Source organism: Balaenoptera acutorostrata, chromosome 1 (genome assembly GCF_949987535.1).
Source record: "Balaenoptera acutorostrata chromosome 1, mBalAcu1.1, whole genome shotgun sequence".
Lineage (NCBI taxonomy): Eukaryota > Metazoa > Chordata > Mammalia > Artiodactyla > Balaenopteridae > Balaenoptera > Balaenoptera acutorostrata.
In genome coordinates, this window is record NC_080064.1 from 165,847,743 (window position 1) to 165,874,552 (window position 26,810).

The 26,810-nt window shown below is 44.5% G+C and overlaps 1 protein-coding gene and 1 pseudogene across 1 annotated transcript in view; both read right to left on the reverse strand.

The window, feature by feature from the left end:
- LOC130704919 (calpain-2 catalytic subunit-like) overlaps window positions 1–26,810 on the reverse strand; it is a 53,802-nt gene that overhangs the window by 13,167 nt on the left and 13,825 nt on the right. Inside the window, exons 3-4 of the mRNA XM_057529698.1 lie at window positions 15,376–15,494; window positions 14,711–14,844 (exon numbers count right to left, since the gene is read on the reverse strand). Of these exons, the coding sequence (XP_057385681.1) occupies window positions 14,711–14,844; window positions 15,376–15,494 (253 nt within the window). The remainder of the gene's footprint in view (window positions 1–14,710; window positions 14,845–15,375; window positions 15,495–26,810) is intronic.
- Window positions 2,644–3,159, reverse strand: LOC130709104 (thioredoxin, mitochondrial-like; annotated as a pseudogene).

Consider the following 26,810-nt stretch of genomic DNA (forward strand, 5'->3'; position numbering starts at 1 on the left):
CAAGTAGCATGACGAGGTTCTACTCAACAGAAACTTACTTGTAAGGTTAAGAAAACCCCTGCGGTCCTTAGACAAAACTTCAGGTAACAAGTAGGAGAATAACAGCAGTAAAAGTAATAAAAAATATATCTAGTGTTTAGAAGAGCTTTTTGAAAATATTCTAAAGAAGAACCCTCCCACACTTTCCTTAATAAGATATCTCATATGTGATCACACATATCCACTTCCTTATCATCAGTATCCTATGCGAGGATGTTTTGACGTTTTTGTTAAGGCTTTCAAGGAAGGCTTGAAAACAACACAGCAGCATCTATAATGCATAATACTGTCAGTTGTATCAATGGGAAAACTGAAGATCATGTAGGATGAATCACTTGGTTATTATCTGCTTGTTTAAGTTATTTGGGTAAAACAAGTCAGAAGTGTCGCTTGTTTCTTAGAGCGGTGCTACCCCTGCGAGGCTGCCTTCATGTGCTCAGTGACTCCTTGATTGTAGCTAAAAGGGGGACCCAGGGTTCCACACACCACATTCTGTTCCCCCTTCTGTCATTCCTGCTCACACTCTAGTGGGGGGATGAGTTTGAAGGCTTGTTGTCTTCAAAACCCTTCTGTCTATGTGGGCTATGCTGCATCATTGCTTGTTGCCCAAAGGCGCTCTGCAAAGATAATTTACTGCCTAAGAAAGTGGTATATACAGAACTGGTCAAGCCATGGGTTGCACTTTTTACAAAATTAATAAACAATTTTTTAAAGCAGTTTTAGGTTTACAGAAAATTGAGCAGATAGGGCTTCCCTGGTGGTGCAGTGGTTAACAATCCTCCTGCCAATGCAGGGGACACGGGTTTGATCCCTGGTCTGGGAAGATTCCACATGCCACAGAGCAACTAAGCCCATGTGCCACAACTACTGAGCTTGTGCTCTAGAGCCTGTGAGCCACAACTACTGAGCCCGCGTGCCACAACTACTGAAGCCTGTGCGCCTAGAGCCTGTGCTCCACAACAAGAGAAGCCACCACAATGAGAAGCCTGTGCACCATAACAAAGAGTGGCCCCGCTCACCACAACTAGAGAAAGCCCGCGTGCAGCAACGAAGACCCAACACAGCCAAAAATAAAGAAATAAAGAAATAAAGTAAAATAAAATTAAAAAAAAGAAAATTGAGCAGATAGTACAGAGAGTTTCCATATATCCTCTCCTTTTCCCACTCACAGTTTCTCCTTAGTGCGGTTCTTAGTTCTCTCTTAGTTCTCTTGCCTTAGTGCAGTTACAATTTATTACAATTGATGAACCAATATTCATATAGCATTACTAACTAAAATCCATAGTTTGCATTAGGATTCGCTCTTTGTGTTATACAGTTCCGTAGGTTTTGACAAATAATGTCATGTATCCATCAATACGGTATCCTACAGAATAGTTTCACTGCCTTAAATATCTCCTGTGTTTCACCTAATCATCACTTCCTCACCCCGCCTTGACCCTTGACCCCTGACTATCACATCTTTTTACTTTCTTTCCCAGAATGTCATATAGTTGGAGTCATTCAGTATGCAGCCTTTTCAGATTGGCTTCTTTTATTTAGCAATATGCACTTAAGGTTCCTTCGTGTCTTTTCATGGCTTGATAACTCATTTCTTTTTTTTTTTTAATATCCTCTTTTTGTTAGAAGAAGAAATTACAAATAACAAAACATTAGCAAAATGAGTAGAAAGTACAGCGACTTCTCATATACTCCCCCTGCCCTCACCCATGCACAGCCTTCCCCATCATCAACATCCTACACCAGAGTGGTACATTTGTTACAATAAATGGACCTATATTGACACATCGTTATCACCAACGACCGTGGATTGTATTAGGGTCCGCTGTTGGTACTGTATTCTATGGGTTGTTTTTTTTTGTAATTAATTAATTAATTAATTTATGGCTGTGTTGGGTCTTCGTTTCTGTGCGAGGGCTTTCTCTAATTGTGGCAAGCGGGGGCCACTCTTCATCGCGGTGCGCGGGCCTCTCACTATCGCGGCCCCTCTTGTTGCGGAGCACAGGCTCCAGACGCGCAGGCTCAGTAATTGTGGCTCACGGGCCCAGTTGCTCCGTGGCATGTGGGATCTTCCCAGACCAGGGCTCAAACCCGTGTCCCCTGCATTAGCAGGCAGATTCTCAACCACTGCACCACCAGGGAAGCCCTGGGTTTCTTTTTTGCTTCTTCTGTTTTTTTTTTTTTTTTTTTACAAAACAGCAGCAGGAAAGAAAAATGCAGGAGGCAGATGAGCCAGGCACCGGGGTTCAGATCAGAAGGGAGCAGGGAGACCAAGCTGTTACTGCAGGCTGGCCCCGGGACTCTGTCCCAGCATCCTGGGAGCACGGCAACAAGCCCTAGAAAGAGCAGAGAGTGGGTGAGGAGACGGCTGTCCCAGCTCGGTGGCGGCACCGCTCCTTGGGCGGCCACCCTGGCGGTCAGCCAGGTTGGGAGCACTTGAGGCTCCTGTGTTTGGAGGCCTGGTCTCCAAAGCACAGACCCACAGGGGCCAGGCAGAGGGAGGAGGTAGGAAGGGCCGGCACAGAAGGGCTATGAGTTCTATCTGGGTCCCCCGGGACCACGGGGCCCAGGTGGGCAGGGGCAGTCAGGACGCTTCCCTGCTTGTCAGACAATCAGCTTCTTCAGGAAGGCCTCTAGCTGGTCCTCATCCTTGATGCCCACAAACTTGTCCACCACATCCCCATTCTTGATGGCCAGCACGGTGGGCACAGCTGATACCTCATACTCTATGGCGAGGTCTGTGTGGTCATCAATATCCACCTTGGCCATCACCACCTTTCCATGCTGCTTGGCCACCACCTTCTCTAACCTTGGCCCCAGGATCTTGCCGGGGCCACATCACTGTGCATGGAAATCCACAACCACTGGTGTCTCACTGTTGACAACTCAGTCTTGAAAGTCTGGTCCATCCTGGATGTTAAAGGTCATTGTACAGACTCTGGTGGTGTATATTGACTGGGCTTGGCTGGGTGTTACTGTCAGGTTATTAGGACTGCGCTGTGGGGTCTGCAGGGCCCTGGAGGCAAGGGGCGCCCACTGACTCTGAGAGGGCTTCCTGCAGCTTATGGAGGCCAGGAACCTCCCCAGGAAAAGTCGCTAAGCCATCTCCCTGCAGCGAGAGCAGAGGGGTGCACAGCGCGGCCCTCCCCACCGGTCAAGGGCACTTCTGTTCCCTATTCATTTCTTTACTCACTGCCTGCCATCCAGCTTGCACACATCCCCAGTCACCCAGTTGCCGCAGCCAATGGTATTTGTAGCTTTCCTGCCCCATGGACAACACTGGACAATTGCGAATGGAGCATCTACTGGCCAGGTACTGTGCTAGGTGCTCTGCTCCAGAAATGAGAAGCAGATGTGATCCCTACCCTCATGGGACTCACGTGATCAGTCATTCCTAATTAATACTCAGGTCCCTTGATTGCCACTGCTCCCTTTGGCAGGTTTACTTAAATGCCACTTAAATCTCCCTATTTTTGAAGACCTCTTCTTTCCTTCCCTTCCTTCTCTTCCTTCCTTCTTGCTTTCCTTCTTCCCCTCCTTCCTTCCTTCCTTTCTTCCTTCCTTTCTTCCTTTCCTTATTATACATGTCTTCTCAAGGCAACCACTTCTATACCTACAGCTTCAATTACTTTGTGTATACTCTAATGACAACACAATTTTAAATGTTGTTTTCATTTACCAGTTTTTTTTTCTTTTTTTTGGTTTATTCCTAGGTATTTTATTCTTTTTGTTGCAATGGTAAATGGGAGTGTTTCCATAATTTCTCTTTCAGATTTTTCATCATTAGTGTATAGGAATGCAAGAGATTTCTGTGCATTCATTTTGTATCCTGCAACGTTACCATATTCATTAATTAGCTCTAGCAGTTTTCTGGTGGTAGTTTTAGGGTTCTCTATGTATAGCACCATGTCTTCCGCAAACAGTGACAGTTTTACTTCTTCTTTTCCAATTTGGATTCCTTTTATTTCTTTTTCTTGTCTGATTGCCGTGGCTAGGACTTCCAGAACTATGTTGAATAATAGTGGTGAGAGTGGACATCCTTGTCTCATTCCTGATCTTAGAGGAAATGCTTTCAGTTTTTCACCATTGAGAATGATGTTTGCTGTGGGTTTGTCATATATGGCCTTTATTATGTTGAGGTAGGTTCCCTCTATGCCCACTTTCTGGAGAGTTTTTATCAGAAATGGGTGTTGAATTTTGTCAAAAGCTTTTTCTGCATCTATTGAGATGATCATATGGTTTTTATTCTTCAATTTGTTAATATGGTGTATCACATTGATTGATTTGCGTATATTGAAGAATCCTTGCATCCCTGGGATAAATCCCACTTGATCGTGGTGTATGATCCTTTTAATGTGTTGTTGGATTCTGTTTGCTAGTATTTTGTTGAGGATTTTTGCATCTATATTCATCAGTGATATTGGTCTGTAATTTTCTTTTTTTGTAGTGTCTTTGTCTGGTTTTGGTATCAGGGTGATGGTGGCCTCATAGAACGAGTTTGGGAGTGTTCCTTCCTCTGCAATTTTTTGGAAGAGTTTGAGAAGGATAGGTGTTAGCTCTTCTCTAAATGTTTGATAGAATTCACCTGTGAAGCCATCTGGTCCTGGACTTTTGTTTGTTGGACGATTTTTAATCACAGTTTCAATTTCATTACTTGTGATTGGTCTCTTCATATTTTCTGTTTCTTCCTGGTTCAGTCTTGGAAGGTTATACCTTTCTAAAAATTTGTCCATTTCTTCCAAGTTGTCCATTTTATTGGCATAAAGTTGCTTGTAGTAGTCTCTTAGGATGCTTTGTATTTCTGCGGTGTCTGTTGTAACTTCTCCTTTTTCATTTCTGATTTTATTGATTTGAGTCCTCTCCCTATTTTTCTTGATGAGTCTGGCTAATGGCTTATCAATTTTGTTTATCTTCTCAAAGAGCCAGCTTTTAGTTTTATTGATCTTTGCTATTGTTTTCTTTGTTTCTATTTCATTTATTTCCGCTCTGATCTTTATGATTTCTTTCCTTCTGCTAACTTTGGGTTTTGTTTGTTCTTCTTTCTCTAGTTTCTTTAGGTGTAAGGTTAGATTGTTTACTTGAGATTTTTCTTGTTTCTTTAGGTAGGCTTGTATAGCTATAAACTTCCCTCTTAGAACTGCTTTCGCTGCATCCCATAGGCTTTGGGTCGTCGTGTTTTTATTGTCATTTGTCTCTAGGTATTTTTTTATTTCCTCTTTGATTTCTTCAGTGATCTCTTGGTTATTTAGTAACGTATTGTTTAGCCTCCATGTGTTTGTCTTTTTTACGTTTTTTTCCCTGTAATTCATTTCTAATCTCATAGCGTTGTGGTCAGAAAAGATGCTTGATAGGATTTCAATTTTTTAAAATTTACTGAGGCTTGATTTGTGACCCAAATTGTGATCTATCCTGGAGAATGTTCCGTGCGCACTTGAGAAGAACGTGTAATCTGCTGTTTTTGGATGGAATGTCCTATATATATCAATTAAATCTATCTGGTCTATTGTGTCATTTAAAGCTTCTGTTTCCTTATTTATTTTCATTTTGGATGATTTGTCCATTGGTGTAAGTGAGGTGTTAAAGTCCCCCACTATGATTGTGTTACTGTCAATTTCCTCTTTTATAGCTGTTAGCAGTTGCCTTATGTATTGAGGTGCTCCTGTGTTGGGTGCATATATATTTATAATTGTTATATCTTCTTCTTGGATTGATCCCTTGATCATTATGTAGTGTCCTTCCTTGTCTCTTGTAACATTATTTATTTTCAAGTCTATTTTATCTGATATGAGTATAGCTACTCCAGCTTTCTTTTGATTTCCATTTGCATGCAATATCTTTTTCCATCCCCTCACTTTCAGTCTGTATGTGTCCCTAGGTCTAAAGTGGGTCTCTTGTAGACAGCATATATATGGGTCTTGTTTTTGTATCCATTCAGCCAGTCTATGTCTTTTGGTTGGGGCATTTAATCCATTCACGTTTAAGGTAATTATCTATATGGATGTTCCTATGACCATTTTTCTTAATTGTTTTGGGTTTGTTTTTGTAGGTCTTTTTCTTCTCTTGTGTTTCCCACTTAGAGAAGGTCCTTTAGCATTTGTTGTAGAGCTGGTTTGGTGGTGCTGAATTCTCTTAGCTTTTGCTTGTCTCTAAAGTTTTTGATTTCTCCATCAAATCTAAATGAGATCCTTGCCGGGTAGAGTAATCTTGGTTGTAGGTTCTTCCCTTTCATCACTTTAAGTATATCATGCCACTCCCTTCTGGCTTGCAGAGTTTCTGCTGAGAAATCAGCTGTTAACCTTATGGGAGTTCCCTTGTATGTTATGTGTCGTTTTTCCCATGCTGCTTTCAATAATTTTTCTTTGTCTTTAATTTTTGCCACTTTGATTACTATGTGTCTCGGCATGTTTCTCCTTGGGTTTATCCTGTATGGGACTCTCTGCGCTTCCTGGACTTGGGTGGCTATTTCCTTTCCCATGTTAGGGAAGTTTTCAACTATAATCTCTTCAAATATTTTCTCTGGTCCTTTCTCTCTCTCTTCTCCTTCTGGGACCCCTATAATGCGAATGTTGTTGCATTTATTGTTGTCCCAGAGGTCTCTTAGGCTGTCTTCATTTCTTTTCATTCTTTTTTCTTTAGTCTGTTCCACAGCAGTGAATTCCACCATTCTGTCTTCCAGGTCACTTATCCGTTCTTCTGCCTCAGTTATTCTGCTATTGATTCCTTCTAGTGTAGTTTTCATTTCAGTTATTGTATTGGTCATCTCTGTTTGTTTGTTCTTTAATTCTTCTAGGTCTTTGTTAATCATTTCTTGCATCTTCTCAATCTTTGCCTCCATTCTTATTCCGAGGTCCTGGATCATCTTCACTATCATTATTCTGAATTCTTTCTCTGGAAGGTTGCCTGGCGCCCGAACAGGGACCTGAGTACGTGAGGCATTTCGGAAGATTTCAGGTAAGTAGAACTCTCGAGTGAGATAGTGTGGCCACAAGAAATAATTTCGTTTTTAGGACGGTAACTCGAGAAAGAGTCAGAAGTAAAATAATATGGGACAAAAGGGCTCTAAGGAGCGTGATTTATTTGCTCAGGTTTTGCTTTCAATGTTAAAAGCCCGTGGAACTAAGGTAACTACCTCACAACTTCTGGAATTTTTGCAATTAGTATATGATGCTTGTCCTTGGTTCCCTGAAGGAGGATCAATGGACTTAGCAATTTGGACTCGTGTAGAAGATGAGTTATCTAAATATCATAAAGCACATGGACCATCTTCTGTTTCAGTTTCCACTTTTAGCTTGTGGAATTTAATAAGAGATTGTTTTAATCCAATTTATGATTCAGTTCCAAAATTAACAGCTAAATCTGTAGAACATATTGCTGCAGTAGCTACTGCTCCTCCGTTGCCACCGAGGATAAAGAGTGTTAATTCACTTGATGGTGATGACTTTTCTTTTGATTTAGCGGGTGAAGAAGCCAAATATGAGGCTGAAAAATATCCTGATGAAAATATTCTTCCGCGGTTACAGCAATTACATGTCTCTGTCCCTATCCCTCCTAAGCTTACTCCTTTACAACAAGCAGTACGGGGAGCTCTTAATAGAGGGGAGGATCCTTTATTCTGCTGCCTGGTGGTGGAACGACCTAATCCTCAAAATCCACAACAAAATAATCGGGAATATCAGCCTCTCTCCTTTAAGGTTTTGAAAGATTTAAAAGCAGCCTGTGCACAATATGGGCCTATAGCCCCTTTCACTATTACTATGTTGGATACGATTGCAACAGAAGCATTCCTCCAGCAGACTGGAAATCTATTGCTCGTGCTTGTCTCACTGGTGGTGACTATTTACTTTGGAAATCAGAATATTATGAAAAGGCTGCTGAACAAGCTGAAAGAAATACTGCACATAATGTGCTAGTAAATTATGAGATGTTGATTGGGGAAGGACAACATCAGTTATTACAGGATCAATTAGCTTTCCCTTTTGTGGCTTATGCTCAGATCTATCATATAGCTCTACATGCATGGAAACATTTACCTGCCTCCACTAGGACTGAAGACCTTGCTAAAATAAGGCAAGGGGCAGATGAACCTTATGCTGATTTTGTGGCTAGATTATTACAGGCTGTTAATAGAATTATTTCTGATGGTCCTTCTGGAGCAATTATCGTCAAACAATTGGCTTTCGAAAATGCTAATAATATTTGTCAAGCAGCTATACGTCCATGGAAAAGGAAAGGAAATTTAGAGGATTATCTTCAAGTTTGTTCTGATATTGGATCATCTTACTTACAGGGAGCAGCTATAGCTGCAGCCCTAACTAAGGCAGGATTTGGGCCAAATGCTAAAAGTAAAAACTGTTTTAAATGTGGGAAGCCAGGTCATTTTGCAAAAAATTGTACTGTTGATACTCCTAATATGCCTGTCGTAAATTCTGTGCCTCAAGGTAAATCTCCTCCTCCCACAATTTGTCCCCGATGCCAAAGAGGACGGCATTGGGCTAAAGAATGTCGATCAGTGACTCATAAAGATGGAACTCCCTTGTCGGGAAACTTCCGGAGGGGCCTGCTCCGGCCCCATCAAACAATTGGAGCAATGTCAATAATCCCCCCCACAACCTGCTCCACCGCCTCCAGCTCAGACCTTTGTTCCTCAGGGAATGGAATCTCCTCCCTTCAAAGGGCCACGCCAAATAGTGCAGGACTGGACCTCTGTGCCTCCACCCAATTCTTATTAACCTCGGATATGGGACCCCAAGCCCTTCCTACGGGAACTTTTGGGCCTTTACCCCAGGGAACGGTTGGTATAATCCTTGGAAGAAGTAGTATGTGTATGAAAGGCTTAACTATTATTCCTGGGGTGATTGATGCTGATTATGAAGGGGAATTAAAGGTTATGGTTCAAACATCAAAAGGATCTTTTCTTATCACGCCCGGTATGCGAATAGCTCAGCTTCTATTAATTCCATATATACCAGAAGGAAAAATTTTACAACATAACAAAAGAGGAACTGGGGCTTTCGGTTCCTCTGATGCAGTTTACTGGATTCAACAAATTGGTAGGGAAAGACCACAATTGGTATTAAAAATAAATGGAAGGCCTTTTTCTGGGTTATTAGATACTGGTGCTGATGTTTCTGTTATTTCGTTTATACATTGGCCAAAAAGTTGGCCCGTGCACCAAACCATTACACAGTTGCAAGGTATTGGCCAATCTAATTCTCCACAACAAAGTTCGCAATACCTACATTGTCAGGATGCTGAAGGTAATCAAGGAATATTCAAACCCTACGTATTGCCCGGATTGCCAGTTAACCTTTGGGGAAGAGATATATTACAACAAATGGGAATCCTATTGCTTAGTCCCAACCCTACTGTAACTAATATATTGTTAAATCAAGGGTATGATCCTAGGAATGGTTTGGGAAAAAATCAACAGGGAAATAAATTACCCTTACAGACTGATAATAAACGGGATAAAACAGGCTTGGGTTTTTTCTAGGGGCCTTGGATTCTCCTCCACCACATGCTGACCCTATAACTTGGATTTCTGATAATCCTGTCTGGGTGGACCAATGGCCCCTTTCTAAGGAGAAATTAATGGCGGCCCATAATATAATTAATGAACAGCTTGCTTTGGGCAGACTAGAAAAGTCTAATAGCCCTTGGAATACTCCTATATTTGTTATAAAGAAAAAATCGGGAAAATATCGTTTATTGCAAGATTTACGTGCTGTTAATCAAACTATGGTAATTATGGGAGCTCTGCAACCAGGTTTGCCTTCTCCTGCAGCCATACCTAAAAATTATATGATTATTATTATTGATCTTAAGGATTGCTTTTTTACTGTTCCTCTATTTCCGGCTGATAAGTTGCGATTTGCTTTTAGCTTACCCTCTTTAAATTTTATAGAACCTATGCAACGTTATCAATGGAAAGTGCTGCCTCAGGGTATGGCTAATAGTCCTACTTTATGTCAACAGTTTGTAGCTCAAGTTATTGCCCCTGTTCCTAAACAGTTCCCTCAGATATATTTTATTCATTATATGGATGACTTATTACTTGCTTATTCTGATAAACATATTTTACTTAAGGCTTATAATTCCCTTCAAAGTCATTTGTCACGATCAGGACTAGTCATTGCTGCTGACAAAGTACAGATGAACCCACCTTTCTCATATCTTGGTAAGTATATCACAAATTATAATATTACACCTCAGAAGATAGAGATACGGACTGACGTTCTTAAAACTTTAAATGATTTTCAAAAGTTATTAGGAGATATTAATTGGCTGCGACCTTCTTTACAATTAACTACGGGTCAGTTACAGCCTCTTTTTAATATCCTAAAGGGAAGTCCTGATCCTTCTTCCCCTCGTATTTTAACTTCTGAAGCTCAACAAGCACTCAAGCTTGTAAACAAAGCAATACAATCTGCTCAGCTAACTAGAATTGAGCCTTCTTTACCTATACTATTAATAATCTGTGCTACGTCACATACCCCTACCGCCTTATTATGGCAAGAAACAGGAATTCTTGAATGGATTCATATGAAAAATACGCCTAATAAAGTCATTACACCTTATTATGAGTTAATAGCAACCCTTGTTCAGTTGGGTCGTAGAAGAAATATTCAGTTGGTAGGATATGAACCAAATTCTATTATTATACCTTATACTACTTATCGATATTCTTGGCTATTATTTGTCTCTGATTTTTGGGCTCTTGCTTTTGCTGGATATTCAGGAATTATTGATAATCATTATCCTTCTAATAAGCTCCTTCATTTTGCTACTCAACATCTATTTATTTTTCCTAAAACTATCTGTTCAACTCCTATTCTCAATGCCCCAAATGTTTTTACTGATGGTTCTGCCAATGGCATCGCTGTGGTTATTTCTGATGACTTACTTCATAAAGAACAAACAGATCATACCTCTGCCCAACGAGTTGAATTACATGCGATTTCCTTGGCTTTTCAAATCTTTTCACACTGTTCTTTTAATCTCTATACGGATAGCCATTATTTGGTTACTATTTTGCATAACATAGAAACTGCTATAATTGGCAATACTGTTTATTCTCAATTGTTTCAGACTTTCTTTCAACTACAAAAGATTATTCGTCAGCATGACTTTCCTGTAGCCATATTACATATTCGAGCCCATTCAGGTCTCCCTGGCCCATTGTCTTTGGGAAATCAATTGGCTGACGAAAATACAAAGATTATAGCCTTAAGTTTATCTCAACCTCAGGATCTTGCTACACAATCACATAATTTACATCATCAATCTGCTGCTATGCTTCAAAAACAATTCTCTATTTCTAGAGAAACAGCCCGATACATTGTTAAGTCCTGCTCTAAATGTTTACCCCACCTTCCTGTTCCACAATTTGGAGTCAATCCTCGGGGTTTACTCCCTCATCATCTTTGGCAAATGGATGTTACTCATATTCCCTCTTTTGGTAAATTACAATTTGTTCATGTAACTGTTGATACTTACTCTAATTTTATATGTGCTACGCCTTTGGCTGGGGAAACTACTAAATATGTAATTACTCATTTATTTCATTGTTTTGCATCTATGGGAATTCCTAAAGCTTTAAAAACAGATAATGCTCCAGGATATACGAGTAAAGCTTTTGCCAATTTTTGTGCAACTTTCCATATTTCACATAAAACAGGCATTCCCTACAATCCTCAGGGTCAAGGTATTGTAGAACGTGCCAACCAACAATAAAAAATTACATTACAAAAAATAAAAAAGGGGGAATATGATAGATCTCCTCAGATTATGCTTAATCATGCTTTATTTATTTTAAATTTTTTAACTTTAGATGCATTTAGTCACACGCCTTATGAACGATTGTTTACAGGTCTTTCTGGAACCCCTCCTGAAAAAGCGCTTGTTAAATGGAAAGATCCCATGACTAACCTTTGGCATGGACCAGACGCTGTTTTAGTATGGGGCCGAGGCCATGTTTGTGTTTTCCCTAGGGAGGCAGACTCTCCGCGGTGGCTCCCGGAGCGCTTGGTTCGACATTATCATGCCATCACCAATAAACACCCTGACTCGAAGAATGCGTCGCCTGAGGCTCTCGCAATCGACCACAGCACACCCCAACCGGTTCCCCCGGCGGACGAGAAGAATGCGGCGACAGAGTAGGAGACAACTTGTCAGGGAGGCGAGGGGAGATCGAAATCAAATTACTTGGTATCAATTGCAATGTTTAGTATTTCAAGCACGTAGGATTATGGAGGAGAGTGCTCATCCTCGCTCTCCTCTTACCTTTTTTTAGCTATGATAGCTGTATTGGCAGCCCCACCTATAGAGGCTAAATCTTATTGGGCTTATGTACCCGATCCTCCTTTATTACAACCTGTTACATGGTCTGAAGCTGACCTTCCAATTTTCTATAATGATTCTACTTTTGGAAGAGTGCTAGGAAATTTGCCTATTACTAATACTTCTGTTAATTACTCTAATTGGTTTAATACTCCCCCTGTTTGTTTAAGTCCTATGAGTACCAATTCGGGTTGTGTTAAGGCTGTTGCTTTAGAACATGCTATTTCTTACCAAACCACTGTAAATTCTCAATTTTTTACTCATTTACGTAAAAATTATAAAGCTGTGGGATCTAATATTTGTCTTCCTTGCAAACAGACTGTTTCTAGACGAGAAGATTTATCCACATTTGTATTTTGGTATAAGGATAACGTTCCCATTCACATGAATGCTAGAGTAACTAAGCTTGCTTCTAATACTTCGTTGGATCATTCTCTATGCATATATCGCTTGAGGATTGAAGATACTGGACATTATTTGTGTATTGAAACTACCATAGGTAATCAAGGGACGTTATTAGCTGGACATCAAATTACGGTCGTAAAGCCTGTCACAGGACTACAATTTCCTGCTTTGATGGCTTCTGAATTCCCGCAGCCTGAGTTTCCTGTTTGTAATGATACATGGACCACAGCCTCTGTCTGGTGGACTTTAGATTATGATAATGGCACCATACTAGCTTCTTCTGTCCCCGTTAATAATAACAGCCTCGTTTTTTACAAGCAATGGGAATTCTGGAAACTTGCCTTATCCTTTTCTTATAGACCGGTGATTACTTGCGTCGCTCCTCCTTATGCTTTATTGATTGGAGATTTAATTGTAGAAAACACTATGAATCCTATAGGTTATAATATTACTTGTGTTAATTGTATCTTTAGTAGTTGTGTTTTGCCCATTAAAGGATCTGCATCTGTTATGATTATGAAGCAACCTTCTTATATAATGTTACCTGTTAATTTGTCTGAACCATGGTATCATAACACTGGCACGCAAGCCTGGCTGGTATTGACTGAAGCATTAAAACGACCAAAGAGATTTATAGGTGTTCTAATATGTGCAATCCTAGCCTTAGCAGCTTTAACTGCTACTGCGGCCACTGCTGGGATTGCTCTTTCACAAACTATTCACCAGGCTCATTATGTTAATCAGTTATCTAAAAATACTAGTGTAGCATTAGCCCTACAAAGTCATATTGATACCCAACTAAAAACGGAAGTAGATGAATTAAAAAATGTTCTAATAGGAATAGGGGATCAAGTTATGGCTTTAAAATTAAAAATGCGTTTGATTTGTCATGCCAAATATACCTGGATTTGTGTAACTCAACATTTATATAATGATTCACAATGTGATTGGGAAAAAGTAAAAATGCATATATTAAGTGTATGGACTGATGGACACATTAGCCTTGATATTCAAAAGTTAAATGCCGAAATACAAGCTATTCAAGAGGCCCACCTGGACGAAGATGGACCCCAGAATTTGATTCAAGGATTATTAGATCAACTACAAGGGCTAAACCCGATACAATGGATTCATGGAGGGCTCTCAGGCCTGATATCAATTGGTGTACTACTTTTATTGGTGATTGGTTTATTACCTTGTGTTGTTAGATTTGTAATGGGGCGCTTCGCTGTCTTGCGTCAGGATGTTCATGGCTTAAAGCTATATTATCAAGCTTTAAAAAATAATAAAAAAGGGGGAAATGTGGTGGCCCCCAAGCTGTAAGCTTATTCAGCTTTCTGCTTTCCGGAGAACTGCTTGTCTCTCTCTTGGTATGCACTCCTGATGCTGCGGTATTGAGCGTAAAAAAGGAAAATGGCTTGCGGCCAGTTTCGCTCCAGGTGCCTGCTCTGCATCTAAGAGCCCCTGGTTGTTCCCCAGAAGAAGGACGTGCTGCCCTGAGGGGGAAGTCTGTATCTCCAAAGAATGGCCCATAAGGCATGCTGACGCATAGATAGTGGTGCATAGATAGTGGTGCATAGATAGTGGTGCATGGATAGTGACGCATAGATAGTGGTGCATAGATAGTGGTGTATAGATAGTGGCGCATAGATAGTGGCGACAGAATTATGCGGAAATACAAGGTTTACTGATTTATTGTCTGATATTCGTTCCGTACTAAACCTATATATACATTCATGCTCTTTGAATAAACTTGCCTTGCAACCATCAGTTGTCTTGGCCCTTCTGACCCCAAACTGGTGCTTTTCAGTTCCTTACCCCTCACCGCCAGGAACTTCTAGCTTTCTGCAGCCGGTCTGCAGCAGCTTCCCAGAACACAGGGCAGCTGGGGGCAGGCTGCCGGGGGACGGGCACGGTGGGCACTTACTTGGCGTAGGCCTTCTCCAGCAGCGCGCTCCAGAACTCGCTGCCCTCTGCCGAGTGCACGAAGAGCAGCTCCCCGTCCTTGGTGGGCAGCCTGTCGTCCACCACCACCTCCACCCACTCGCCGTACTGCCAGAACTGCGGGACGAGGAGGTGGTGGCAGCGTGCGGGTCGTGAGCCTCAGCCACGGCTGCCTCCTCCCTGCCCGGCCCCTCGGCGCCGCTTCCCCAAGCCCGTCGCATCCCGCAGGAGACGCTCCCTCTGGTCCTCCTCCTGCAGGTACAGCCTCGCCGAGAAGCGAGCGCAGAGGCACCTGCCCTTCCCTCCCAGGCCACACCTGCCCCTCTGGCACTCTGCCCTGTGCCTTATGCCTTTAAAAATACTATTTCTCCTTTACCGGCATAAAAGGAGGACAGTGAGCAGTGCCTTCACATCAGACCCCAAATAATCAACTTTCTTAACAAAATGTGGGAATTACTTCCTGAGTACCCTGCCCTACCGCCCTCCTCCCCATCGCTGCCCTTACAGGGTCCCAGGGCGGCGACCGGCCAGGCAGCTTCCTGCTGTCTCTCAGTGTCCTTCGTAGAAGAGTACTGTGCCTGGCCCCCAGCACCTGCTCCTAGCCCTCAGGACCCGTTCAGGAGAAGCTCAAGCCAACCCTTAAGTTACCTGGAAGTGGAAGATCCCCGCGTAGTTCTCCTGGAAGCTCTGGTCCAAGGGGACGACTCGAGCCAGGATTTCTTCATTCAAGGTGAGGGAGGCAATGGCTGCCAGCAGCCAGCAGTCACCTGTGAACACGGTGTAAGGAGCTCTCATCAGAGAGGTCGCAGTGCCGGGAGGACGTTAAACCTCTTGTTCCCCACCTCCGGCACTTGAGGCCTAAGGCGAGCCCGGCACAGGTGTTCCCCCCGGTCCTCACATGAGGGGTATGGAGGAGGGCTGGGGGGACGCGTTGAGGGAATGCTGAGGGAGAAATGTTTTCGCTGTGATAGTTGAGATGGGAGAATTCATTCCCTGAAGGACGCAGAACCCTGTGATGGCTGGACTGTGTCCTCACAGCCGGCTCCGTGCCTGGTCCACCGAAGGTGCATGGCAGCGAGCCTGTGTGGAGTGAGGACTCCAATTCAGCAGCAGAGGCTTCTGACAACACAGGGCGTAAAGGTGGGCGAGTCTGAGGGAGAGGAAGAAGACACCGGCAGGCAGCCCCACGGACACAAATGCAAGAGCCCGAGTCTGAGAAGGCACCCTGGGCTATCTCCCTGAGGACGGGCGAGGAACATCTCTGGGCGGGTGTGTGGGTACCACACGTGGGAGTCAAGGATGGGGACAGTCAGATGGTCGGCTGTCTGGCAGTCTGGCTTCCCCTTAGCCTCGGTGCCCTCCTCTGTGACACGTGAGTAACTGGGAGGCGTGACGAGAGCATGTGTGTAAAGCACACACCTGTTTCAGGTGGTCAGAAGCAAGCTGGTAGCGGGGAGGGGTCATGTTTGCCACGAGATAAAAGGCCTGACTGATGGGGGCGTTCTGGGACGAGGATGAGGAAGTTTACTCCATTCTTAAGGAATGTGCACTTTCCTACAATTTCCCATGACAAGAATAGGAAATAGCCTCAGATGAGTTTGATTTCCGTGGCTGGGTTTATTTTTATTAATTGGCAGGTCTATTAAAAGTGTTACTGAAGGACTTCCCTGGTGGCGCAGTGGTTAAGAATCTGCCTGCCAATGCAGGGGACACGGGTTCGAGCCCCGGTCCGGGAAGATCCCACATGCTGCAGAGCAACTAAGCCCGTGCACCACAACTACTGAGCCCTGTGCTCTAGAGCCCGTGAACCACAACTACTGAGCCTGTGTGCCACAACTACTGGAGCCCGTGCTCCGCAACAAGAGAAGCCACTGCAATGAAAAGCCCGTACACTGCAACGAAGAGTAGCCCCCGCTCGCCGCAACTAGAGAAAGCCTGTGCGCAGCAACGAAGACCCAATGCAGTCAAAAATAAATAAGTAAAAATAAATAAATAAAAGTTTTTTAAAATGTCAACTCTTTTTAAAAAGTGTTACTGAAATTCAGCGCAATCTTTGAATTCTGTGGACTAGCTGGTGTCCTGAGAGCTGCTGAACCGGCTGACCTGCTAACACTTAGCAATGACGGGGGAGCGGCTCCGAGGCCTCTAGGTGCTCACGCGGCCCTGTGGGAAGTGGAGGCACACCCCTCCCTAACCAGCCAGTCGGCAGCCAAAGGAAGTTAAATGCCTTTGCTCCTTAGGTTGGGCGGCCGCTGTGGGTTCACCGCAGTTTTCCACTCAGAGGCCATCTCTTCCCTCCTGGCGCCACCAGTGACCCTCTGGGAAGCAAGTCTCCTTGCCTCCTCCCTGCCTGAGAGGTTTGGGTAGAGCTGGCCCTGCCCCAAGTTCCAGAGGTGGATCTGCAGCAAGCTAGGCTGCACATTCTCTGGCTTCAATGGTTCGCTTGGGGAAGGTTCTGTAACCCAGCCAAAGCCAGGGAGGTATGAGGAGACCACTCCTGGGGCTTCAGAGAGAGTGGACAGGTGCCCTCTTCTAGTGCATTGGCTCTACAATGAGGTACAGTCTACTGCTGAAGCCATCTTGCAGCCAACTCAGAGGAAGAGGGGCTGAGAGCTGGAGAGAGAGAAACCATGTCCTGGTGTCATCACTTGAGTCCCTGTATCAAGCTGTACCTGAAGCCACACCTGCCTTGGACTTCTCAGTTACAAGAACGGATCATGTCCCTATTTCCTGACCCATTAGCCAGGGCTACCAGTTCCTGCCTCTTGACTGCTAGGGGAGCTTGGGCAGTAGCCATTACTGATGAGGCCTTCCTACGTGCCAGCCACTGTTCTAGGAGCTGCAGGTTCATCATTTCATTTATTTCTCACAACAGCTCTATGAGGATGGTGCTATGACCATCTCCATGTTGAAGCTGAGGATGACAGGGCTTGGGAGGTTAAGTGCACTGCCAACAGTAAAACACGACAAGGAAGAGTTTAAAAGGAGTGGTGTTTGTCAGATCTCAGAGACAACCTTTTGGGTCAACTAGATCTTTATATAAACCAAACTAGAGACTCTTTGACACACTGAGAATAGGAGCTTGCAGAGAAACTTGGCAGTGAGGGTTTTAAGCACTGGCCCTGGGGAAGGAGCCCCTGGTTGGTGAGGATGGAAATCTAGGTAGAGGAGCTTTTCCCGGCTTGATTCCATACGCCACCTTGTAGGAACCAGACTGTCATTGAAACAGATAACATTCAGGCCTTTTCTGAGCACCCGCCCCTCTCTCACTTAGACCTTGTCATACTGTCTGTCCTGGAGGATGGCTACACCAAGTGACAGCCGCTCTTCGAGTCACGAGATCCTCCTTTTCAATCTATTCCCCTTCCTCCAACTTCAGATCTTCTCCTGACTTTAGTCCTTCTTTGAGAACCTGGAGATGCCTGTGATTCTTATTTTTCTTGAGGTTATTTGAGATTTTCTAGGTATCTTGGAAAATGACTTGGGTCTGTCAATACATGGAGGCAGACAGGCTTGTGGATAAAGTGGGCCCAAGTGTAGGAACTTCAGCGACATTTGCCCTGAAACCAGTTATTCCCATGGTTCCTGTAGCTCTTCTGTCAGATCCTCAGAAGAGCTGCCCAGTCTGTCTGACTCTGGGGGGGCCATCTTAACGCCCTCCTGGTTCTGTTTCCCTTGGTACCAAGAGTCGATGCCTTTCCCTTGTGCCTGTGTGTAGGCATCACACGAGTGTGTGTCTGCAAGACCTGTCGATTGTTTTTTAGTGTTGGAGGTCACAGCTGACTGTGCTGCTATTCGTGGGACAGTGACTGAATTCATAGTGATGCCTTTTCCTTTTTTTTTTCTTTTTGTGGGTCATACATCTAGGTCAGTGCTGACTGAACATGTGTCTCAGATTACCGCTCACCACCAGACCTGGACATTCTTGCGACATCCCAGAAATCAGTGGCCATGTTTCATGGCTCCCTGTTTTTTTCCTTCATGTCCCAGAAGTATTTTTCCTGGTCACCCCGGGAGGAGCAAGGCCTCATCTCCCCCTGCCCTTCAGAGAGGATTGCTTTCTTCATCCCTTCCTATTCCAATCTAACATGTTTCCTCTGAAAGGATTCATAATCCTAGAATGTCCCCTAGATGACAAAACTGTACCTTTTAGAGTAAGTTACAAAAAAAAAGGGAATTCCCTGGTGGTCCAGTGGTTAGGACTCTGCGTTTTCACTGCTGGGGCCCAGGTTCAATCCCTGGTCAGAGAATTACGATCCCGCGAGCCGCACAGTGTGGCCAAAAAAAAAAAAAAAGAGAGATTAAGTTTCTTGAGGTCACAGGTCCTGGAAAGGGCAGACAGGGACAGGAATCTAGACTCTTGACTTCTGGTCTGTGCTCCTTCCACCAGAAGGAATGAAAGAAATAACAAGTAGGGGCTTCCCTGGTGGCACAGTGGTTGAGAGTCTGCCTGCCAATGCAGGGGACACGGGTTCGAGCCCTGGTCTGGGAGGATCCCACATGCCGCGGAGCAACTGTGCCCGTGAGCCACAGCTACTGAGGCTGTGCGTCTGGAGCCTGTGCTCCGCAACAAGAGAGGCCGCGACAGTGAGAGGCTCGCGCACCGTGATGAAGAGTGGCCCCCGCTTGCCGCAACTAGAGAAAGCCCTCGCACAGAAACGAAGACCCAACACAGCCAATAAATAAATAAATAAATAAACAGAAATAACAAGTAGTTAACATTGTATATAATACTCTGCAATTTACAAAGAACGTGGTCCACATTTTATTTGATACTTACAGAAATCTTATGAGATGATTATCCTAATTATTATCACCTTTTTTGGATGAAGCTCAGGAAATCTATGTTCTACACAGTTAGCAGGTCTTACATGTAAATCCTCTGAATCCAAATCCTGGGTTTTGTTTAAAAACCATACCTTGCTGAAGATTTCCTTTGGTTAAGAGTATCTGATTCTTCTAACTAGGGAAAGACCCCACTTCTAACTAGGAAAATCCAACTGCAATTCAAATTTAAAACTAAGGGGTAACAAGCTGGCAGCTTCCTGAAATCCTACATTGTATCTTAATACCCCAATATCCTTGGCTCAGAAATATTAAAACATATCACCCATTCACTGCAATGCAATTCCTTTCAGCAACAGGAGGATGGCCTGTCATTGCACAGCCAAGACCCTGGCACTAAGATCACAGCACAAGCAAGAAGCAACAAGAGTTAGATGCATTTTACAGTCAAAGGTTCAAAGTTTTTTTATCGGGTCTCCAAATTCTGGAGTTGAGGGAGACTTAGAGCCACTTAGAAGAACATCTTGATTTCTAATAAGGTGGAAGCATTTGAAATCCTATTTTATTATTCTGATTTCTTAACTTTCTCCCTCACCCCATGCAGCAAAATATTTTTAACTAAGTTGGGAAGCTCCCTTATGTAGAGCCCATTTTTAAAGTTTATTTAATATCTGTTCACATAAGCTTTCTCAGTAACAAGATCTGAAGACAACGGTTATCGTAGTTTACATTCACGGAGACTTACTGTGTGCCAGGCCCTGTGCTAAAATGCTTTACATGCATTGCAAACAACAACAACAAAATGTTGCCTGTCGTTCCAGGAAACAACAATGTTGCTGCCATCAAGCCATCAGCCACGGTAGCCACCCAAACAGGGCACCCTGAGGGGATTCAGGATGGAGAAAAACTGGTCCTAGATAGTTAAGATGAGTATCTAGGGAATAATTTCAATGAGCCCAGACTCTTGGATCTTCCCATACAGAGAAAAACACTAAAATCATTAACTTGAGATGTCTGTTTTTTTGTGATTAGCAGTGATCTTTTGATGTCCACTACATTATTTTTTTCAGTAAAAACTCCTACATATCCTGCTCCTCCCTTACCTCTTTGGAACAGCCCCTCAGAGCTACCTGAGAGGCTGTCTCCCAGGCTATAGTCCTCAGTTAGGTCCCCGAATAAAACATAACTCGCGACTTTTAGTTTGTGCGTTTCAGTCGAAAGTATCATGACGTTATCTCATTTCGTCGCCACAAAACAATCTGGGGTAGGTGGGTACTATTACCACCCTCTGTGAGGAGATTGGGTGGCTCACCCCAAGGTCTCAGCTGATGAGTGGCTGTCAGATCTGTCTGAGCAAAGCACATGCTTTTAATGTATAATCTGAACAGTCTCCTTTACAAGTAGGTGTCAATTTCTCATTCACCCAGTTCACAAAACATGGTCTTGGGGGCTTCTGTCCTTGAGAGGTGACTCCATTATGTTTCAGTGTTTGGGCTGCACAGTGTTTTCTCTCTAGCTTCCTGCTCGCTCCGCCTGGATGGCCACGTCCGCCTGAGGGTTTTCTCCCCACGTGGAAACCTGTTCTGCACCCTCATTAGCTGTAGCCTCACACAGTGCCACTCCTTCGGGCTGAGGGTTCTCCCTACCAAGGTCACAATCTACTCTCCCTAAAATGATTTATGAAAACCCGTCTCCTCTGGGTAATCCCATGGTGATCTGCTTCTGTAGAGGTGACCTGGTTGGAGAAGTCACTGGAGTCTCCTCCTGGCACAGCCTGTCTGGGTCAGTCACATCCTGGTCTGGATAAAACCAGGCCAGGGACTTCCCTGGTGGCGCAGTGGTTAAGAATCTGCCTGCCAATGCAGGGGACATGGGTTCAAGCCCTGGTCCGGGAAGATCCCACATGCCGCGGAGCAACTAAGCCCGTGCGCCACAACTACTGAAGCCCGCGTGCCTAGAGCCTGTGCTCCGCAACAAGAGAAGCCACCACAATGAGAAGCCTGCGCACCACAATGAAGGGTAGCCCCCGCTCGCCGCAGCTAGAGAAACCCTGCACGCAGCAACGAAGATCCAATGCAGCCAAAAATATATATAAATAAATAAATTTATTAAAACAACAACAACAACAACAACAAAACCAGGCCAGCTGGTACGGGCCAGGCAAGACAACCCGCTGACCTCTGGGGCTCCAGACCACTTGTGGTGCAAACTGGTGTGAGAGGGCGCCTGCCAGTGACCAAGGCCTCTCCTGGAATGCTGCCACGTGGATGGGGCTTGAAAAAGAAAGATCCGGTGTGCAGTTTTCTACGGGTGTTTAAATTATGTATCTATAAGGGACTCTGGACTTGAGCAAACATTTCTGCCTCGTGCTCATTTGTTTGTCTGTTTGGCTCTGCTCTCCAGTCACACAAGAAGATATTTTGGCAGAGGTGAGGGTGGCCGCCCAGACCGCTCAGGGGATGTGTCACTGAACAGTGCACCACGAAACTCCTGCCTTCCCTTCCTGGTGGGTTTTCCAGTTGTTACATGATTTTAGCCTTCCTGCCCAGGTACAAAGTCCTTTTAGAAGGGGCAGAAGGAGGTGATAACCTTCTGATCTTTATTTACTCCATTTATCTCAGAGCAGAAACAACTGTCTTGGGGGCCTGAGTGCTGGACTGTGTGAGCTGGAGGTGAGGATGGGTACCTTCTGGTTGCCTCCCCACATCCAGCCTACACCCTTTTCCATCCTGCCCTCTGCCCCAGAGCTGACCTCAGTGGATGAAACTGTGGGCTCCCGGGGCCTCTGGCTGCTGGGAGGGTTTGGCCAGCGGGGAGCCCTAAAGATCAGAGGGAGGGAGGAAAGTGAGATTAGTGTATTTCTTCCCTGGCTCCTTCTTTGTGAGCTTGGCTCGAGCTATGTCCCTTGGCTGCAGGCACTGTTCTTTTAAGGTGGCATCTGTACACGACCCGGTTCTAGAATCCTGACAACTGCCTCCAACTCACATCAGGGCTCTCTTCTGGGAGGGATGGTTATGCTTCCTCATTTGATTACAGAGGCTTCCAGCCACGCTGTTTATGTCCAACAGTGTTCAAGACTTCTTTGACTAGTGTGGTTCACCCTTATAGCTAACTCCAAGGACACCACCCTGCCTGGAGAGGCGTAGACAATCATTTACTCCATTTAAAAGGTGGCCTGCATTCTTGGCTAAAACGATTCATCATCATAAAATTGGCACTTCCTCTTAAGTCAGTCTATAAATTTAATGCAATCCCAATAAAAATAGCAAGAGGATTTTTTAAAAATTGGAACTTAGCTGATCCTAAAATTTACAAGGAAAAAGTAAACATAAAGCCTAGCCAGAAAAAAATCTAAAGGGAGTGGAGTCTAGCTCTATTAGCTGTTAAAACACATATAGAGTTACAATATTTAAAATAGTACAGAACTTGTGCAAGAGTATACAGAGATTCATAAATGGCACAAAATAGAAAGTCCAGAAATAGTTCCAAACATAGGAATTTAGTAAAGATAAATTATTCACAACTGGAATTGGAACAACTGAGTAGCCATCTAGAAAAAAATCAAGTTATAGCTCATCTTGTCATGGGGATAAATTCTAAATGGAATAATATTTACATAAACATAACATTATATATCTTAACAATGTACTTTATATTATTTATATGTTATATATAAATATGATAAATCTAGCCATTTGTATTATTTACATATTTATTGTTTATGTATTTATATGATATATTTTAATATGTTTACATTATAAATATATTTATAAATCTATATATCCTAGAAGAGACAATGGGAGAATTCTATTATAATCTTAGAGTAGTGATAGGCTATCAAATTGTAACCTAGAAGCCATAAAAATTTTAAATGATAAACTTTACATTAAAGTAAAAAAATTTTGCATGGTAAAAAAAAATCACAATAAGCAAGGTCAAACTAAAAATTAATAGGGAAAAATATGTTATTCAGATCCCAGACCACAAGTGATATATAAATCTTCCTAGTATTTAAAAGGAAAAAAATGAAAGCTCAATAGAAAAATGGGCAAAGATATAAACAGTTAATGGAAAAAGGAAAAATTAATGTCTCTTACACATATTAAAAGGCATTTATCCTCACTCATCATAAAAGAAACATAAAGTAAAACTATACTAAGACACCATTTTTCACCTTTCGGATTGCAAAGGTCAAAGCATGATCATTTGGAGAGGCGTGGGGGAATGTACACGCTCAATCCCGACAAAGGCAATTTGAGGATATCGTCAGTATGCTCCAGCAATTCCACATGTAGTAATCTTCCTACAGACATACTCATGTGTGAAAATAATGTATGGGTAAGGTTATTTATTGCAGCATTGGTTGCAACAGAAAAGACTAAAGGTAAATGTTCATCCATAGAGAACAGGTGAAACAAACTATGTTCCCTCTACGACAATATTCTGTGCAGCCCTAAAATAAAACGAAGATGCTTTCTGTTGATACGGAATAATCTCCAAGATGTGTTAAGTGAAACAAAGCAAGGTACAGAACAGCAACAACAAAAAGGGGGAAATAGAAAAAAAGAAAAAATGGGCGAACATAGTATTGGCTCCCCTTTTGTAATTCATATCTTCACAATCTGAAGTTATTTTTGGATGATTTATTATATAGAACATGTGCCTTCTATGTGCTTAAATTGTAGTTTTATTACCAGAAACTCTAGTTTATTGCCTTTATTGCCTAGTTTGTTATCTAACCAATAGATAATTGGTTATGTCAGTATTTGCAGTAAAAAAAAAAGTAGCTCCATATCAGGTCTTCTAAATGAAAATGATTATTTTTTGGTAAAGTCTTCCATAATAATTGGTCTCTAGTCAGTAAGAACAAACAACCAATCAAGTCACTTATTCCTGTGTCCCCTAAAGTGTGTTTGTAGAAACTAGTTCCTTGGGGTTAACAGATGTTCCTTGAGAAATGGGTTCTGTGGTCAAGTAAGTTTGGGAAATGCAAAGCTAACCAGGTCAAGTGTGGAGACATCTCAGAGCCTTTCAATAATTACACACTGTGACCTTCCCAAGGGTAAGGGGAGCGGGGTATAATATGAATGTTACCCAAATTTATTTGACCCTGGAACCCTTCCTGTTGACATCTCACACAGGCAGGGACCATGGAGCTCACTGGAGATGCTGGCTTACCTCGTGAGGGCACAGGAGCCGCTGGCTCACCCTGGGAGGTTCTCCAGGAGCTGGGCTGCTCAGAACCAGATCTCCCCCGGGGGCCCAGTGAGCGGCTGTCAGGCATCAACACTAGCTGCAGGGCCCACCTCTAGTGGCTGAGGTCCTTCTGACAGCACCCATGTTCTTTTTCCTCTCTCCAGGTTTTGACATCCTCTTCTTTCTGGATTGTCTATACTTTATTTATTAATTTAATTTAATTTCATTTATTTTTGGCTGCTTTGGGTTTTCGTTGCTGCGCGCGGGCTTTCTCTAGTTGTGGTGAGCCCCCGCTCGCGGGCTTCTCATTGCGGTGGCTTCTCTTGTTGCGGAGCGCAGGCTCTAGGCGCGCTGGCTTCAGTAGTTGTGGCACGCGGGCTCAGTAGTTGCGGCTCGCGGGCTCTAGAGCGCAGGCTCAGCAGTTGTGGCGCAGGGGCTTAGTTGCTCTGCGGCATGTGGGATCTTCCCGGACCAGGGCTTGAACCCGTGTCCCCTGCATTGGCAGGCGGATTCTTAACCACTGCGCCACCAGGGAAGTCCTGTCTATATAATTGATTATTTTTCTTTATAATATATGGTTTCATTGTATGCCTTTTTTTGGGGGGGGTTTAGGCCAAAAAAATTTCTGAGGAATGAGGCAAGGCATATCTAAACAACACCTTCTGACTCACCACCTCTCATCTGCCTTTCTCATTCTGGGAGCCTGATACCTGCCTCGGTCTGTCCAGAGCCCTGCACACAAGCAGGGACAAGTATCAGAGCTGGGTCACTAGCGGTCCTTGACCACCCTGGCTCCCTGCTACATTTCCTTTCAGCAGGTGGCTGCTGGCCCCGTCCATCACTGAGGCAGCAGACAGGGCCCTGCCCAGAGGTTCCTGAACCACCCCGAAGGCCTGCCCGCAGGCTCGACAGGCTGACCGCTCCCACATCCGGGCTCCCCTGACACCCAGCTAAGCTTCTGCCCCTCCTTTCTGTCCTGGGAGACACTCAGCCAGTACAGGCCTGTGAGGTTGGGGAGGGAGGCTGGGGGATCTTCTGCCTTGCTGCCTATCCTAGAAGCCCACCTGGGTGCCCCTCCCTACAGGAGCCCACTGCCCACTTCCTCTGCACATCTGCACCACGTGCAGACGAAACTCCCGGGACAGAACAGTCCTCACCCTGCACTGAGGTGGGACCTCGAACGCCAAGTACCGAGGGAAAGGGACCTGTGCATTTACATGCCCTAACGTGAAAATGACTGAAAGCAGGTTAGTGGGGAAAAGGGAGAGGTAGGCTTCTGGGAGTCTGGAGCGGGGCTAGGGGTGGAGCAAATAAAAAGCACGAGAGAAAGGAAACCAGCCGAGGCCGGGGCCGGGGCGGTCCAGGACCTCACGCCAGACCTGCCCCTAGAACTTGGACTTAGGTGGGTGCAGAGTTTCCCTGCCCTCCCCAGTGGAGACCTCTGGATCCCTATAAAAGGCGTGTCTCGCTGGAGGCTGTGTTCCCGCCCGTTCCCTTAAAGAACTGCCCTCACTGGTTCCTCATCTTGCTTCACACCGTGTTCTCTCACCTTCCCGTGCACCTTTCTGCCTCCTGGCACCAGGAGGCCCCTGCACCAACTCCACCCTCTCGGGGCTCCACCCTCTCGGGGTTCCTCAGATGCTGGCTCTCGGCTGCCCTGTCAGTCCCCTTTGGCCGGGTTCGTTCCTCCAGCCCAGGCCCTAGGGATCACCCTTCCTGCACAACCCCCTCTACAAGTCCACTCCACGTTGTCCTGGGGCTCTCTCTGGGGCTCTCTCTGCCAGCACTGAGCTAGGAGGAGGTGCACAAGCCCGCTGCAGGGTGCCTGCCCACCGGGAACGCTGGCCCGCTGGGTGAGAACTGGGTGCTGTCAGCCTGGGTGCTGACGGGTCCCAAGTAAGGCTGCGGCTGGGCTGATGTGCTGACCCACCACGGAGGTTAGAGGGGGAGGAGCGCCTTGGCTGGCCTTCCCAGATCCCAGGCACAGGGCAGGGGCTCCACAGGCACCCATAGCCCCGCGGGGCCTCCAGGTGATCCCCGAACCAGAAGGGAAAGACCCCCTGGATAGAGCTAGGAGGACTGACCTGGATTTGAATCCTGAT